Source organism: Diceros bicornis, chromosome 27 (genome assembly GCF_020826845.1).
Source record: "Diceros bicornis minor isolate mBicDic1 chromosome 27, mDicBic1.mat.cur, whole genome shotgun sequence".
Taxonomy (NCBI): domain Eukaryota; kingdom Metazoa; phylum Chordata; class Mammalia; order Perissodactyla; family Rhinocerotidae; genus Diceros; species Diceros bicornis.
Window position 1 is genome coordinate 36,544,279 of NC_080766.1, and position 12,290 is coordinate 36,556,568.

At 46.9% G+C, this 12,290-nt stretch overlaps 1 protein-coding gene across 5 annotated transcripts in view; it reads left to right on the forward strand.

Moving 5' to 3' along the window:
- DOP1B (DOP1 leucine zipper like protein B) overlaps positions 1–12,290 on the forward strand; it is a 98,973-nt gene that overhangs the window by 54,232 nt on the left and 32,451 nt on the right. For all 5 annotated transcript variants that reach the window (XR_009215796.1, XM_058523071.1, XM_058523069.1 and 2 more), the window contains 6 exons: positions 3,807–3,959; positions 4,629–4,729; positions 5,438–5,628; positions 8,471–10,100; positions 10,618–10,729; positions 11,439–11,627. Coding sequence is in view for 4 of the 5 variants with exons in the window: in XM_058523071.1 (XP_058379054.1) it covers positions 3,807–3,959; positions 4,629–4,729; positions 5,438–5,628; positions 8,471–10,100; positions 10,618–10,729; positions 11,439–11,627 (2,376 nt within the window). In the remaining variant the exon portion in view is untranslated. The remainder of the gene's footprint in view (positions 1–3,806; positions 3,960–4,628; positions 4,730–5,437; positions 5,629–8,470; positions 10,101–10,617; positions 10,730–11,438; positions 11,628–12,290) is intronic.

Sequence of the window (12,290 nt, forward strand, 5' to 3'; positions counted from 1 at the left end):
TGAACTGTTGAGCTCCCTCTAGTGAATTTTTCATTTCCGTTATTGTACTTGCAACTCCAGAATTTCCATTTGGTTCTTTTCTTTCTTTTTTTTTTTTTTAAACAATTTCCATCTTCCTATTGAATTTGTCTATTTGATGAGACATTGTCATCATACTTTCCTCTGCTTCTTTAACCGTGGTTTCCTTTAGTTATTTGAACATATTTTATAGTGGATACTTTGAAGTCTTTGTTAAATAAATGGATACCTGGTTGCTCTCACAGCTTATGTTGTCTGCTTTTTCTCCCTGTGTATGGGTCATGGTTTTTTGTTTGTTGGCATGTTTTATAATTTTTATTGAAGACTGGACAATTTAGGTAATATATTGTAGCAACTTTGTATTCTGACACCCGTCTCACCCCCCCCAGGCTTGTTGTTGTCTTTGTTTGTTTATTGTTTAGTGACTTGGCTAGACTGTTTTAGTAACATCTGTTTCTCTGCAGTGGGAGGCCTTTGGTGTTGCTCCCTGGAGGGTGCAGTCAGCCTGAGGTGATAGTGGTCTTAGCAGGGTTCTTGTGGACTGTCTCTTTCCCTGATCTCTCTGTTAAGCTGTCTCTGTTGGTATCACACCCAGCTGTTAAGCTCCACTAATTGCTGGCTGATTGCTCTCTTGTTTGCAACAATGCCCTGAGGCAGTTGATGCAATAAAATTTACACCCCTCTGCAGGGGGATATTTTGAGGCCAGTCTTTGAGATTCGTTTTGACTCAGGAGGGTTCTTGCTAGCTGTCTCTTTCTGTGGTTATTTCTGGTAGATGAGCTGGCCTGTAATTTAGCTTGTGGCTTTCACAGAGCTACCAGCCTTCTCTTAATTACTTACCACCAAAATCTCTATTGTTTTTCAGAGCATTCTTAGGCTTGAGCTTCCCCACACTCTGTTCCAAATAAACTCAGTTCCCTTGTGGAGAGCTGTGGAGCTCTCTGTTTTATGGCCTGTCTCTCCCCCTAGACAAAATCTCTGAATCCCATGGCTCAGGAAGAGCTGGGACCAAGACAGTTGTCTGCTTCTCTTGGAGAAGCAGGGTGCTGGGTAAGGGCCATAGGGTGCTGGGTAAGGGCCATAGCCTCTGGTCTTCTGAGCTTGCCTCTCCCAGCGTGTAACTTCCCCCTAGAAGCAAACTGGGGCAAGAATGATCAGGACCCCAGTGCTCTTGGCCTGCTGTGTCTCAGGGTAGAGCCTCCACCCAAGAGTCGGGACAGAGGGGTGAAATGCTGGTGGCCTGCCCCTCCCAGGGACATGAAGAACCCTTTGAGTGGGAGCTGGGAGGAGGGGATACCCATCTTCTTGGTCACACCTACCGGGAGTGGATAGTCATGTTCCTGTCAAGCCAAGCTGGGTTGGGGGTTGGTAGGGTTACATAGTTCGAGTGCTACAGACTGTTGCTGCTTTTACTGGAATTTAGTAGATTTTCTTGAATAAATGTTTCTTCATTTCCTGAATGCCCTTAGGATAATTTCCAGAGACTCTAAATGGTTGATTGTTTTATTTTTTTTAATAATTTTCACCTGTTATGGTTGTTTGCCTGGAGAAGGTCTGCAGAGCTCCTCACACTGCCATTCCAGTTTGTGCACTCAACCCCATCTACAGTGTCAGGTCCTGATGGAGCCTGTATTTAATTGCTGTTCAGCTTTTGCCCCTCATCTCTGCCTCTCTTTCCTACCGAAGTTGAGTCACTGTAGATCATAAATCTATAGAACTTGAAACCAGGAACAGTGCCACTGTCATTGCTCATGTCTTTCCTTGGTCCTGCATACATCAGAGAAGTTTGGCGTAATTGCATTATACGCACAGGGAAGAAAAGAGAAGGAAGATTTTAGTCCGTGAATCTTTGGAAAGCTAGTAATAATAAAAATGACAGCATTAGGTACTTTTCTTGTTTTGATGTGATGTATGCTTGGTGACGTTTTTGAAAAGTACGCTTTTCCAGGTTCTTTCTGAAGCCTTGATTTTAATTTTGACTCAGATTTAGTACATATCTGAGTAGCTACTACTGGCCAGGCAGTAGAGTGTACATTATATATTATACAGCTCTCAAGAGCTGGGGGCTGCAGTGGCTGGCTGCTGCCATGTTGAGATGCTGGAACTAGAGACAGTAAAGCAACCTGTACTAACAGCCAGGATGTGCTCCAGGTTCTCAGACTCCAAGTGTAGGGCTGGTTCCAGAGCTTCTAGCCTTTTTCTCGTTCTCATGGAACAGCTTACATAGCAGTGTTCCTGCTGCTCCCGATGCAAATGAGAGTGAGGCCAGATACCCCACGAGTACTCTGACCTTTCTAATCAGGTGGTAACGGCAGACTTCAGATCACTAAGAAAATACCCAGAACATAAAGATCAAGAAGACTAAGACGTGAAGGAGCAGGTGTGTTTTTTGTGATCAGCATCAATGCTCAAAACCCCTCCCCCCAAAATTTTAAACCTTCCAGAAGGAGTCTCTTACACATAAATTTACCAAAGGGACTGCAAGAAAGGGGACTACTTTACTTAGTCAAAAGTTTCATATCAGAAGTTAAACTGTAACTTGGTAATTGGAAATCGCATTCCCTCAGATAAAAAAAATAGTAATGGCTAGGGACTGAGCCAGTCAGCAGTTAATTTGGTCTGTGCAGAGAAAATATTTTTGGGGGCCGGCCCAGTGGCGCAAGCAGTTAAGTGCGCGCGCTCCGCTGCAGCGGCCCAGGGTTCGTCGGTTCGGATCCCGGGTGTGCACCGATGTACCACTTCGCAAGCCATGCTGTGGCGGCGTCCCATATAAAGTGGAGGAAGATGGGCACAGATGTTAGCCCAGGGCCAGTCTTCCTCAGCAAAAAGAAGAGGATTGGCAGATGTTAGCTCAGGGCTGATCTTCCTCACCCCCCCCCCCAAAAAATTTATTTTTGTCAAATAGAAATAAATGGACCAAAAAAAAGAAGTTATTTGATCTAAGACATACCTAAAATGTTATAATCTGTGAGGCATAGTCTTTTTCCATGACCCAAAAGAATGCCTTCGGAAAGTCTCCTCCTGGAAGTGGGACCAACCGTCCCTTTGAGTCTCACCCTCTTGGGTCAGACACCCCCACTGGTGCTCTCTGGGACTTAGGGAAGGGCTGCAGCCGGTTGCAAGCTCCATATGTTTAAAGAGGTAAGATCAGGGCTGGGGAGATGGAGGACTTGATTCGGGATATAATTTGTATCCTGAAAGTGAGCCAGGCATCTGCCACGGCACTGTGAACAGAAATGGGAATGAACAGTTCTGTGGAATTAAAGCTGAAAGCTGTCACTCTCCGTCAGTACCGCGTGGTAACCAATTTGAGCCGACCCTCGGTGGCCAGGTGCCACAGGCGTCTACCTCAAGACTGGTGACTCCTGCAAATCCACCATACTTCCTACAGCCTGCATCTCTGGAACCCCCAGTGCCAGCACGTAGAAAGACTTGGTGTGTGCGCTTGTTGAAAGGATGCCTCAACCAGTAGGTTCTTGCTTCCAGTTGATTCCCTCTCTGAAAGTCATGTTAGGATCTGGGCAAGAGCTACAGTGTTCTTAGCCAGTCAGAAACCTCCAAGCTTAGCCTATAATGTTGCCTCTTGCCTGGATGACTCCTGGCGGGTTCTTGGTTTGGTTGGTGTTTGCTTTGCTTTGTTTTGTTTGTTGGTGGTAGTTCTTTGTGTCTTAAGGATTCTCACATAGCAAATGTGGGTAGAAGCCAGTTCCTTGGGGCTGGGACTGGACTGTCACAAGAAAGAAATGAGCGGTGCCGCCTGTGTTCACACGGCCTCCCCTCCGTCCCAGAGGGTGGCTCGTGTGCTTTGGAATCAGCTGAACAAGGAGACCCGGGAACATCACGTCACCTCTGTGGAGTTGTTCTACCGGCTACACTGCCTGGCCCCGACAGCCAACATCTGTGAAGACATCATCTGCCATGCCCTCCTGGACCCTGACAAGGTGAGTCTTCACGGCCTGTAACCTTCATCCTGTAATGGTCCCAACTGCTGGGCTGCCATCATTTTACGTGCGCAGGGCAGACTTAGGTATATCCAGTCGAAGTCCTTCTGGGGCTCAGTGGACATCCTGATTAACCAGCAGAAGTGTTACAGAATCTCAGGGCTGGAAGACCTCTGGAAGCACAAGCTGTCTCCTTTAGAGTCCTAACAGTGTGGTGTGTGTCCACATTAAGGCTCCCCGGGGAAATCTGCCCAAACTCCTATGATGTTGGCAGGACCTGTAAGTCCTGCAAGGGCTTCTGGGACTACTGGTGAAGCAGGCAGCCATAGAGGATGCATGATCCCTTTCAGCCTGGCTGTCATTTGCAGGCACACTGTGTCCTTGTTCTCTGAGCCATTCAGCCTGGCACTTGCAAGGAGCATGAGAACCCTGTGCTCTCTTCTGTTGTCCTTCAACCGCAGGCCTGGGTGTGACCCTGGGCACGGGCTAACCCCAAGTCGTGAATATGCACTTCACTAAAAGTGCATCCGCGCGTTACAGTGAGCAAGGAAAGGGAGGATGCGCGTCTTCCTCTCCCCCTGGCCGGGTCAGACACCCAACAACTGAAAACGGTGTTCTGTGAGGCAGGCACCTGCCAGGCTCCTCACTCCCTTCTATTTCCTGATCAAGGGAACGAGACTGGAAGCTCTGTTTAGATTCTCCGTCGTCTGGCACCTGACGAGAGAGATCCAGGGCAGTCGAGTGACATCTCACAACCGCTCCTTTGACCGGTGAGGCCGTCTCATGATAACTTACCCTTAACGCAAAGGAAACTGCAGAGGTTCCTGGTCAGCATGCTGGGCTGGAGGGGGGAGGTGTGTGGAATTGAAACCATGACCCCATTTTCTTGATGCACAGCAAATGGTTCCTGTGATCGCCTAAGTGAATTTAGGCCAGACACATATGAATACGTGGCAGGAGTTTTCTTAATTTGGTCGTGGAGGGAGAAGCCCAGCGTGCACCGGAGTCACCTGAGGAGCTTTTAGAACATGCCCCACGAGGGGACTTTGTAGGGAAATGGAGATGGTCTGGATCTTGATCGGGGCAGTAGCCACACTGAGTGTATATACTTGTGATGTCATCGACCATGTGCTTAAGATGTGAATTTCATTGCAGATACATTATATTCCACGTTTTTTAAAAATTAATCCCTTACCTTGTTTCTGAAACTTTAGGTGTGGGGCCAGACACGCAGCCTTAGAGGCAGCTGGTTCTAATGTCTGAGACCCACTCCCACAGTCCGATTTAACTGATTTGGGGCGAGGCCTAGGCGCTGGGATTGTGAAAGCTCCCCCAGTGATTCTAGTGTGAAACCAAGGTTGAAATCCTGTTGACCTCGTCCTCGGGTCTGCGAGCCCAGCGTGGGTGAAGCCCCCTAAGGGTGTCTTGGCACACGGGGGCACTGGACTCTCTCTTGATGGTGCTCTTTCCACCCGCAGGTCGTTGTTTGTGGTGCTGGACAGCCTGACCTGCACGGACGGCGCCATCGGCGCTGCAGCGCAGGGCTGGTTGGTGCGGGCGCTCTCCCTCGGAGACGTGGCACGCATCCTGGAACCCGTGCTCCTGCTCCTGCTCCAGCCCAAAACCCAGAGGACCTCCATCCACTGTTTCAAGCAGGAGAACTCAGCAGGTGAGTACCCCAGGCTCCCCTGGCCTGGGAGGGAGGGTGGGGCACCCTGGACCCCACTGCCCATTGCAATAGTCAGGGCCCTTAGACCCACTCTGTGGTTTTGCTAGATTCAAACAGTGTGAAGTTACTTTGTAAATTTGTGGGGACTTTTAAAATTTAAAGATCAGATGAACCAGCATTTAGAAATGCTAGGTAGTGGGTTTGTTGTTTTTCACTGAAAAATCAGATTTTTTTTTTATAAAAAAAGAAAATGATAGTAACCCATGTTTCAAAAAAAATAGCTGATTCTTGATTCTTTTGCTAGAGAAAACAATTCAGGTGCATCTAAGGTGGGAGGAGAGAATAACAGACCATGTATCCAAATGTCGCCAAAGCAACGCCTTCACTTAGAAAAGGAGAGTTGCACTTTGATGTGTGATGTGCAGTGAAGTTTGGGTTGGCCAGGCTAGGGGGCGGGAGAGTTTTGGTTGCCTCCAGCCGTGAATGACCGAGAATGTCGAAATATGCCTGTAATGTGGTCAGTTGTACTTTCTCTATGAAAACAGCTTTTATTTGTGAACCTTCAACAACAAGGGACCTGGTTTCTTTTCTGTCTGCTCGCTAAGGTTCTTCCTACCTGTCAAATTCTGTTAACATATAATCAGAAATGTGGAAGAGGGCCGGCTCCGTGGCTTAGCGGTTAAGTGTGCGCGCTCTGATGCTGGCGGCCCGGGGTTCGGATCCCGGGCACGCCCCAAGGCACCACTTCTCCGTCCAACCCGAGGCCGAGTCCCACGTACAGCAACTAGAAGGATGTGAACCTATGACATACAACTATCTACTGGGGCTTTGGGGGGAAAAAAATGAATAAATAAAATCTTAAAAAAAAAAAAAAAAAAAGAAATGTGGAAGAAATATACCTTTAGCTTCTAAAAACTTCCAGAGGCATCTTTAACACAAATTTAAAAGAATATAGGTAGGAAGAAGAAAAGAAAAGAAAGACTGAAATAAACCTGATGAGTTCATTAAACTGGGGTCAGTGTCTAGCACTGTTTACAAACTAACACTACTTCCCACAATAGCTGTGTTTTATGACTTTCTGCAATTTTCTAAGTGATAGTTTTACAAGCTTTGAGTTAGTTTGTTTAGCACAAACTGGATTGTAAATATTCTGTTTGTCTCAGTCTTCTCTTACAGAGAAAAGCAGCCTAACACCTAAATGAGCACAGATTTCTGAGATGGCTTCCTCTCTTTACAAGGTTCCTTGCCTAAAACTGTAACTTCTCGTTTTCCTTTAGTAAAGAGAGCTGGCTGCCTTCTCAAAGAGGAGGCATTTTATTATTCTACATTATAAGAAAGTAAAGTTCGGAGAAGTATAAACTAAGCACCTTCTTAAAAAATTTGGCTATCATTTATGGTGGCTAAATTTTTTAGTATTCCTTTGTCTATTTTAAGAAGGAAGTTTTAACTCTACGGCTTATTGGGTTTTAAAAGGCTCACAGCACTTCCTGCTCTTCCTCTAATTAATGTTTTCTGCTACCTTCTTCATAAGAGAAAATGTCTTTTCTCTGCCATTTTCTTTCCCTGGATGCAACTGGAGTGTACTGCTTACCCACCAGCCTACCTCTGTAATCTTGTAGAAGTCTATTTTAAAAATATTAATGTGCACATCAGGCAGGTCGTCTATTTCTAATATCTTATTCTTCCTTCTTTCCTAATCTTGCTTAATGTTCATAGAATAGATTTGTTGAAAGCTGCAGATTAAAAATGTTTGGCAGTATCAGAGACTTCTGGCTCTCCCTCCCTTTTAAAGAGACCTGAATATTTTTAAATATTGTGGATTTTTTGATTACAGAAGTACTAACATGCTTATTTTTAAAGTTGCAATAATAAGGAAGTAAAGACACCAGTGAAAGTCCCTTGTAATGCCAGCTGGTAGAGCTGGTTACTGTTAATGGTGTGACGGATATTATTCTGGACTTTTTCATAGCTGCATATCGTAGCTCCTCTCCCCTACATGGGCTTGTTCTGTACATACCATTCTGCAGCTTGATCATTTTCTTTTATTTCACGTGTCCTGCACATTGCTCCATATTAGTATATATAGATGTATCTTTTAAAAGCCTGAACAGTAGTCCATTGCACGCATGGTCATGATTTTTTCAATCAGTTTCTCACTGTGGATATTTTATTTGCTTCCCAGTTTGTCTTTATACGTGATGTTTCGGTGAATGTCCTTATAGCCTTGAAAACCTTCTGCTGACATTTCTGTAGGATACGTTTCTTTTTCTTTTTTTTTTTTTTTTCTGAGGACTATCAGCCCTGAGCTAACACCTGATGCCAATCCTCCACTTTTTTGCTGAGGAAGATTGGCCCTGGGCTAAATCCGTGCCCATCTTCCTCCACTTTATATGGGACGCCGCCACAGCATGGCTTGACAAGCAGTGCATCGGTGCGCTCCCAGGATCCAAACCTGCAAACCCCGGGCCACCGAAGCGGAGCACACGCACTTAACCGCTGTGCCACCGGGCTGGCCCCTGTAGGATACATTTCTTGAAAAGAAACTCCTGTGACAAAATAGTATGCATTTTTTTAGATCACCCTCCCCCCAAAGGTTATAGTATTTGTATTTTCTGAGACAATGTAACTAAATCTGATTCCTTCAACATTTTACAAGACCTGTTCACTTTACTTGTCCACCTTCTTTCCCTAATGTAGTCTAGACTCTGATGCTGTAGTTTCATGGGGGAATTTTATTAATACTGATCCTTTCTGCCTGGCTTTAAGACAAAGATCACTCTAGAACTAACTTATCATAACTAACCTTCTGTTCTGAAGTCGTTTGTCATTTTGTAATTTTCAGAAGACTTGCATCGTTGGTTTAACAGGAAGAAAACCTCTTTCAAAGAGGCAAATGGAGTGCCCGAGGTCCAAGGAGGCGGCTCTGAAGAAAGCATGCCCCTGAGCCAGTTCACCACCGTGGACCGTGAGGCCATTTGGGCCGAGGTGGAGAAGGAACCAGAGAAGTGCCCGCTGGGAAGCGAGCTGAGTGAGGACGACCTTCCCTACTATGTGGACCTCCCCGACAAGACGGCCTGTGGTGCTCCGGACAGCAGCGAGCACACCGAGTCTGCAGACACGAGCTCTGCCCACACAGACAGCGAGAACACGTCCTCCTTTTCCTCCCCTTCCCACGACCCGCAGGAGCTGAGCAATGAAGAGAACTGCTGTGCACCCATCCCCATGGGTGGCAGAGTTTACCCCAAGCACTCGACCTTCCTGGCGGCCTTCCAGGCAGAAAGCTTCAAGTCTAATGCCAAATTAAGCCTGACACGCGTGGACTCGGACAAGACTCAGGCTTCAGAGTCCTTCTCCAGCGACGAGGAGGCCGACCTGGAGCTCCAGGCCCTCCCCACGGCCAGGCCTCTGAAGCAGCAGCGGGAAAGGCAGGAGACCGTCGAGGCCCTGTTCAAGCACATTCTGCTCTACCTGCAGCCCTACGACTCCCGGCGGGTCCTTTATGCCTTCTCAGTGTTAGAGGCCGTGCTCAAAACCAACCCCAAGGAGTTTATCGAGGCTGTGTCCAGGACCAGCATGGACACCAGCTCCACTGCACACCTCAACCTCATCTCCAACCTTCTTGCGCGCCACCAGGAGGCCCTTGTTGGCCAGAGTTTCTATGGAAAACTCCAGACCCAGTCTCCCAACGTGTGCCCCCACTCCCTGCTGATCGAGCTCCTCACGTACCTGTGCCTGAGTTTCCTGCGCAGCTATTACCCGTGTTACCTAAAGGTCTCCCACCGGGACATCCTCGGCAACCGGGACGTACAGGTCAAAAGTGTGGAGGTTTTGATTAGAATGATGACGCAGCTGGTCTCGGTGGCCAAGTCTGCCGAAGGGAAGAATGTGGAGTTCATCCACAGCTTGCTGCAGAGGTGCAGAGTTCAGGAATTTGTCTTGCTTTCGCTGTCAGCGTCCATGTACACGAGCCAGAAGCGCTACGGACTGGCCACCTCGGAGCGAGGCCGGGCCCTGCGGGAGGACAGCCTCTTGGAGGAGAGTCTCATCCACTTGGGCCAGGATCAGATCTGGAGTGATCACCCCCTGCAGATCGAGTTGCTGAAGCTCCTACAGGTGCTGATTGTCCTGGAACACCACCTGGGCCAGGTCCAAGAGGAGGCTGAAAATCAGCCAGACCTGTCCCTGGAGTGGCGGAGGGTCCTTAATTTCCAGCAGGCCATCAGCGCCATGCAGTATGTGCAGCCCCAGCCCCTCACCTCCCAGGGCCTGCTAGTGTCGGCGGTGGTGAGAGGCCTGCAGCCGGCGTACGGCTACGGCATGCACCCGGCCTGGGTGAGCTTGGTCACACATTCCCTGCCGTACTTCGGAAAGTCCCTGGGCTGGACAGTGACACCCTTCATCGTCCAGATTTGCAAAAATTTGGACGAGCTGGTCAAGCAGTATGAAAGCGAATCTGTGAAGCTCTCTAGCAGGTACGGTGAACCCTTTGAGGCATTATTATTGGTGTAATGACGGCTTTTGTAATGCAGGGCTGATGGGCTGTAGAAGCCAGCTGGAGGATAATTTCAGCCTAATCAGAACACTGTTTATTGTCAAGAGAGGTAATGAGGAACTAAATGTTCAGATCCTTTATTTGTAATTACACACAGCTTACCCAGGCTAGCTCAGTGTTGCAGGACAAGTCAGTCACTCCATTATTTCTGCAAAACAAAAATAAAAACGTGAATCATCTTCACATAAATTCTAAAACATCTGAAAACATTTTTCCAAAGTGGCTATATGAATGTAAAATAGCACAAAAGATGCCTATGAATATTACAGTGTTTCATTATGAGAGCCCTAATATTATAACAATATTTCATTATGAGAGCCCCAGTTTTTTAAGATAGTGGTATCTCTCTGGTTTCTATGTTTATATGTAGGATTAAAAACCTTTATGTCCTCATTCTGAAAAATTCTCAAAACCAGTTTCTCGTTTCTTCCCCAAAGCATAACCTCCAAGAGGGAAAACATTTCTCCGGATTATCCACTCACTCTTCTGGAAGGTCTGACAACCATTAGTCATTTTTGTCTTTTGGAACAACCCAGCCAAAACAAGAAGGTAAATTATTTTTTTCTTGAGTTCGAGGCAATTTTCTTGTATTGTTTTGTCTTCATTGGGTTATGTCTGTTTCAAATAAGAAATGTACATATGTAAGTAATACAAATATGTATGCAAATGTATGCATGCAAATAATGCAAATGTATATGCAAGTATGTGTGCAAATGTATGTATGTAAGTAATGCAAATATGGTTTTGTTCTATCTGGGACTAAATTTTAGAAGGCAGCTAATGCTTTGGTTGAGTGATTGAAAGAGTTTGTCATGTGGAGCCGCAGGCTCACAGACGTCCCTCTTTGAAAGAAAGCCATAGCTTTATTTTTTTATTTTATTTTTTTTAATTTGATTTATTTATTTCTCCCCAAAGCCCCAGCAGATAGTTGTAGGTCATAGCTGCACATCCTTCTAGTTGCTGTATGTGGGACGTGGCCTCAGCATGGCCGGAGAAGCGGTGCGTTGGTGCAAGCCCGGGATCGCACCCGGGCCGCCAGCAGTGGAGCGCGCGCACTTAACCGCTAAGCCACGGGGCCGGCCCGAAAGCCGTAGCTTTAAATGCACAGGGAAGTGATTTGCTTCCAGACCACCGCAGGTGGGACTTGCTCGGAAGCGTACTACAGCCAGGGCTTCAGCCCCTCAGCCCCACTGTCTTCACGGGAAGGGGACGGTGCCACAGATGCAGCCCAGTCTCACCCACTCACTTTCATGTTTAGACCGCTGCCATACATGATCCTGCCAATTTGAAAAATGCCAAGAATGCCATCCTGGAAGAGCTGCCTCGAATTGTTAACACGATGGCCCTCCTCTGGAATGTTCTCGGAAAGGAGGAGACTCAGAAGAGACCCGTTGATCTCCTTGGAGCCACAAAGGGATCCTCTTCCGTTTACTTTAAAACCACCAAAGTAAGAGAACTTCCTCTGTGGTTTTTTTATTTCCTTTGTCTTGTATTGTCCTACCAAAAATAAACGTATGCAGGAATATATAAGTAGATAATTGAACACAGTGTGCTCAATGAAACTCAGGTTAGAAGTAAATCGGAAGTAGAAATTTCCAGTGTATTAGAATAAGTCTCCTATTCATGGAAAGAAAGGTTTTGTGAGTGGTTTTCAGCCTACGTTTTTTCCTTTGCTCCTCCCCTTTTTTTAACTAAAAATAAAGTGCCTGGGGGTTCAGGGCACGGTACCTGAAGTCCTCACCTGTTTCTCAAGCTCCTCTACTAAGACAGCTTATCTCTTATGTTCTGCTTTTAGTGGTGCCTTGAACACATGGGCACATCAAGGCAGAATGTTGGGGTGTCTTTCAGTTTTTTATTAAACCGGAAACACACAACCCAGAACGTTTCTGTTTCACTCTCCCTCGGCTATAACAGTCTCTGCCTCGGAAGCATCCAGGCACGTGACTCAGTCTCTGATTGCCACGTATGGTGGCTCAGAGTTACCTGGCCATGTCTCACATCAGTTGAGCACCCCCGGTGCCAGGTGCGGCCTCAGGGCTTACCTGGGCATCTGGCACCCCAGGCTGAGCAGGATGGTTCAGAGCAGGGGAGCCAGACTGCCTGGGTTCCT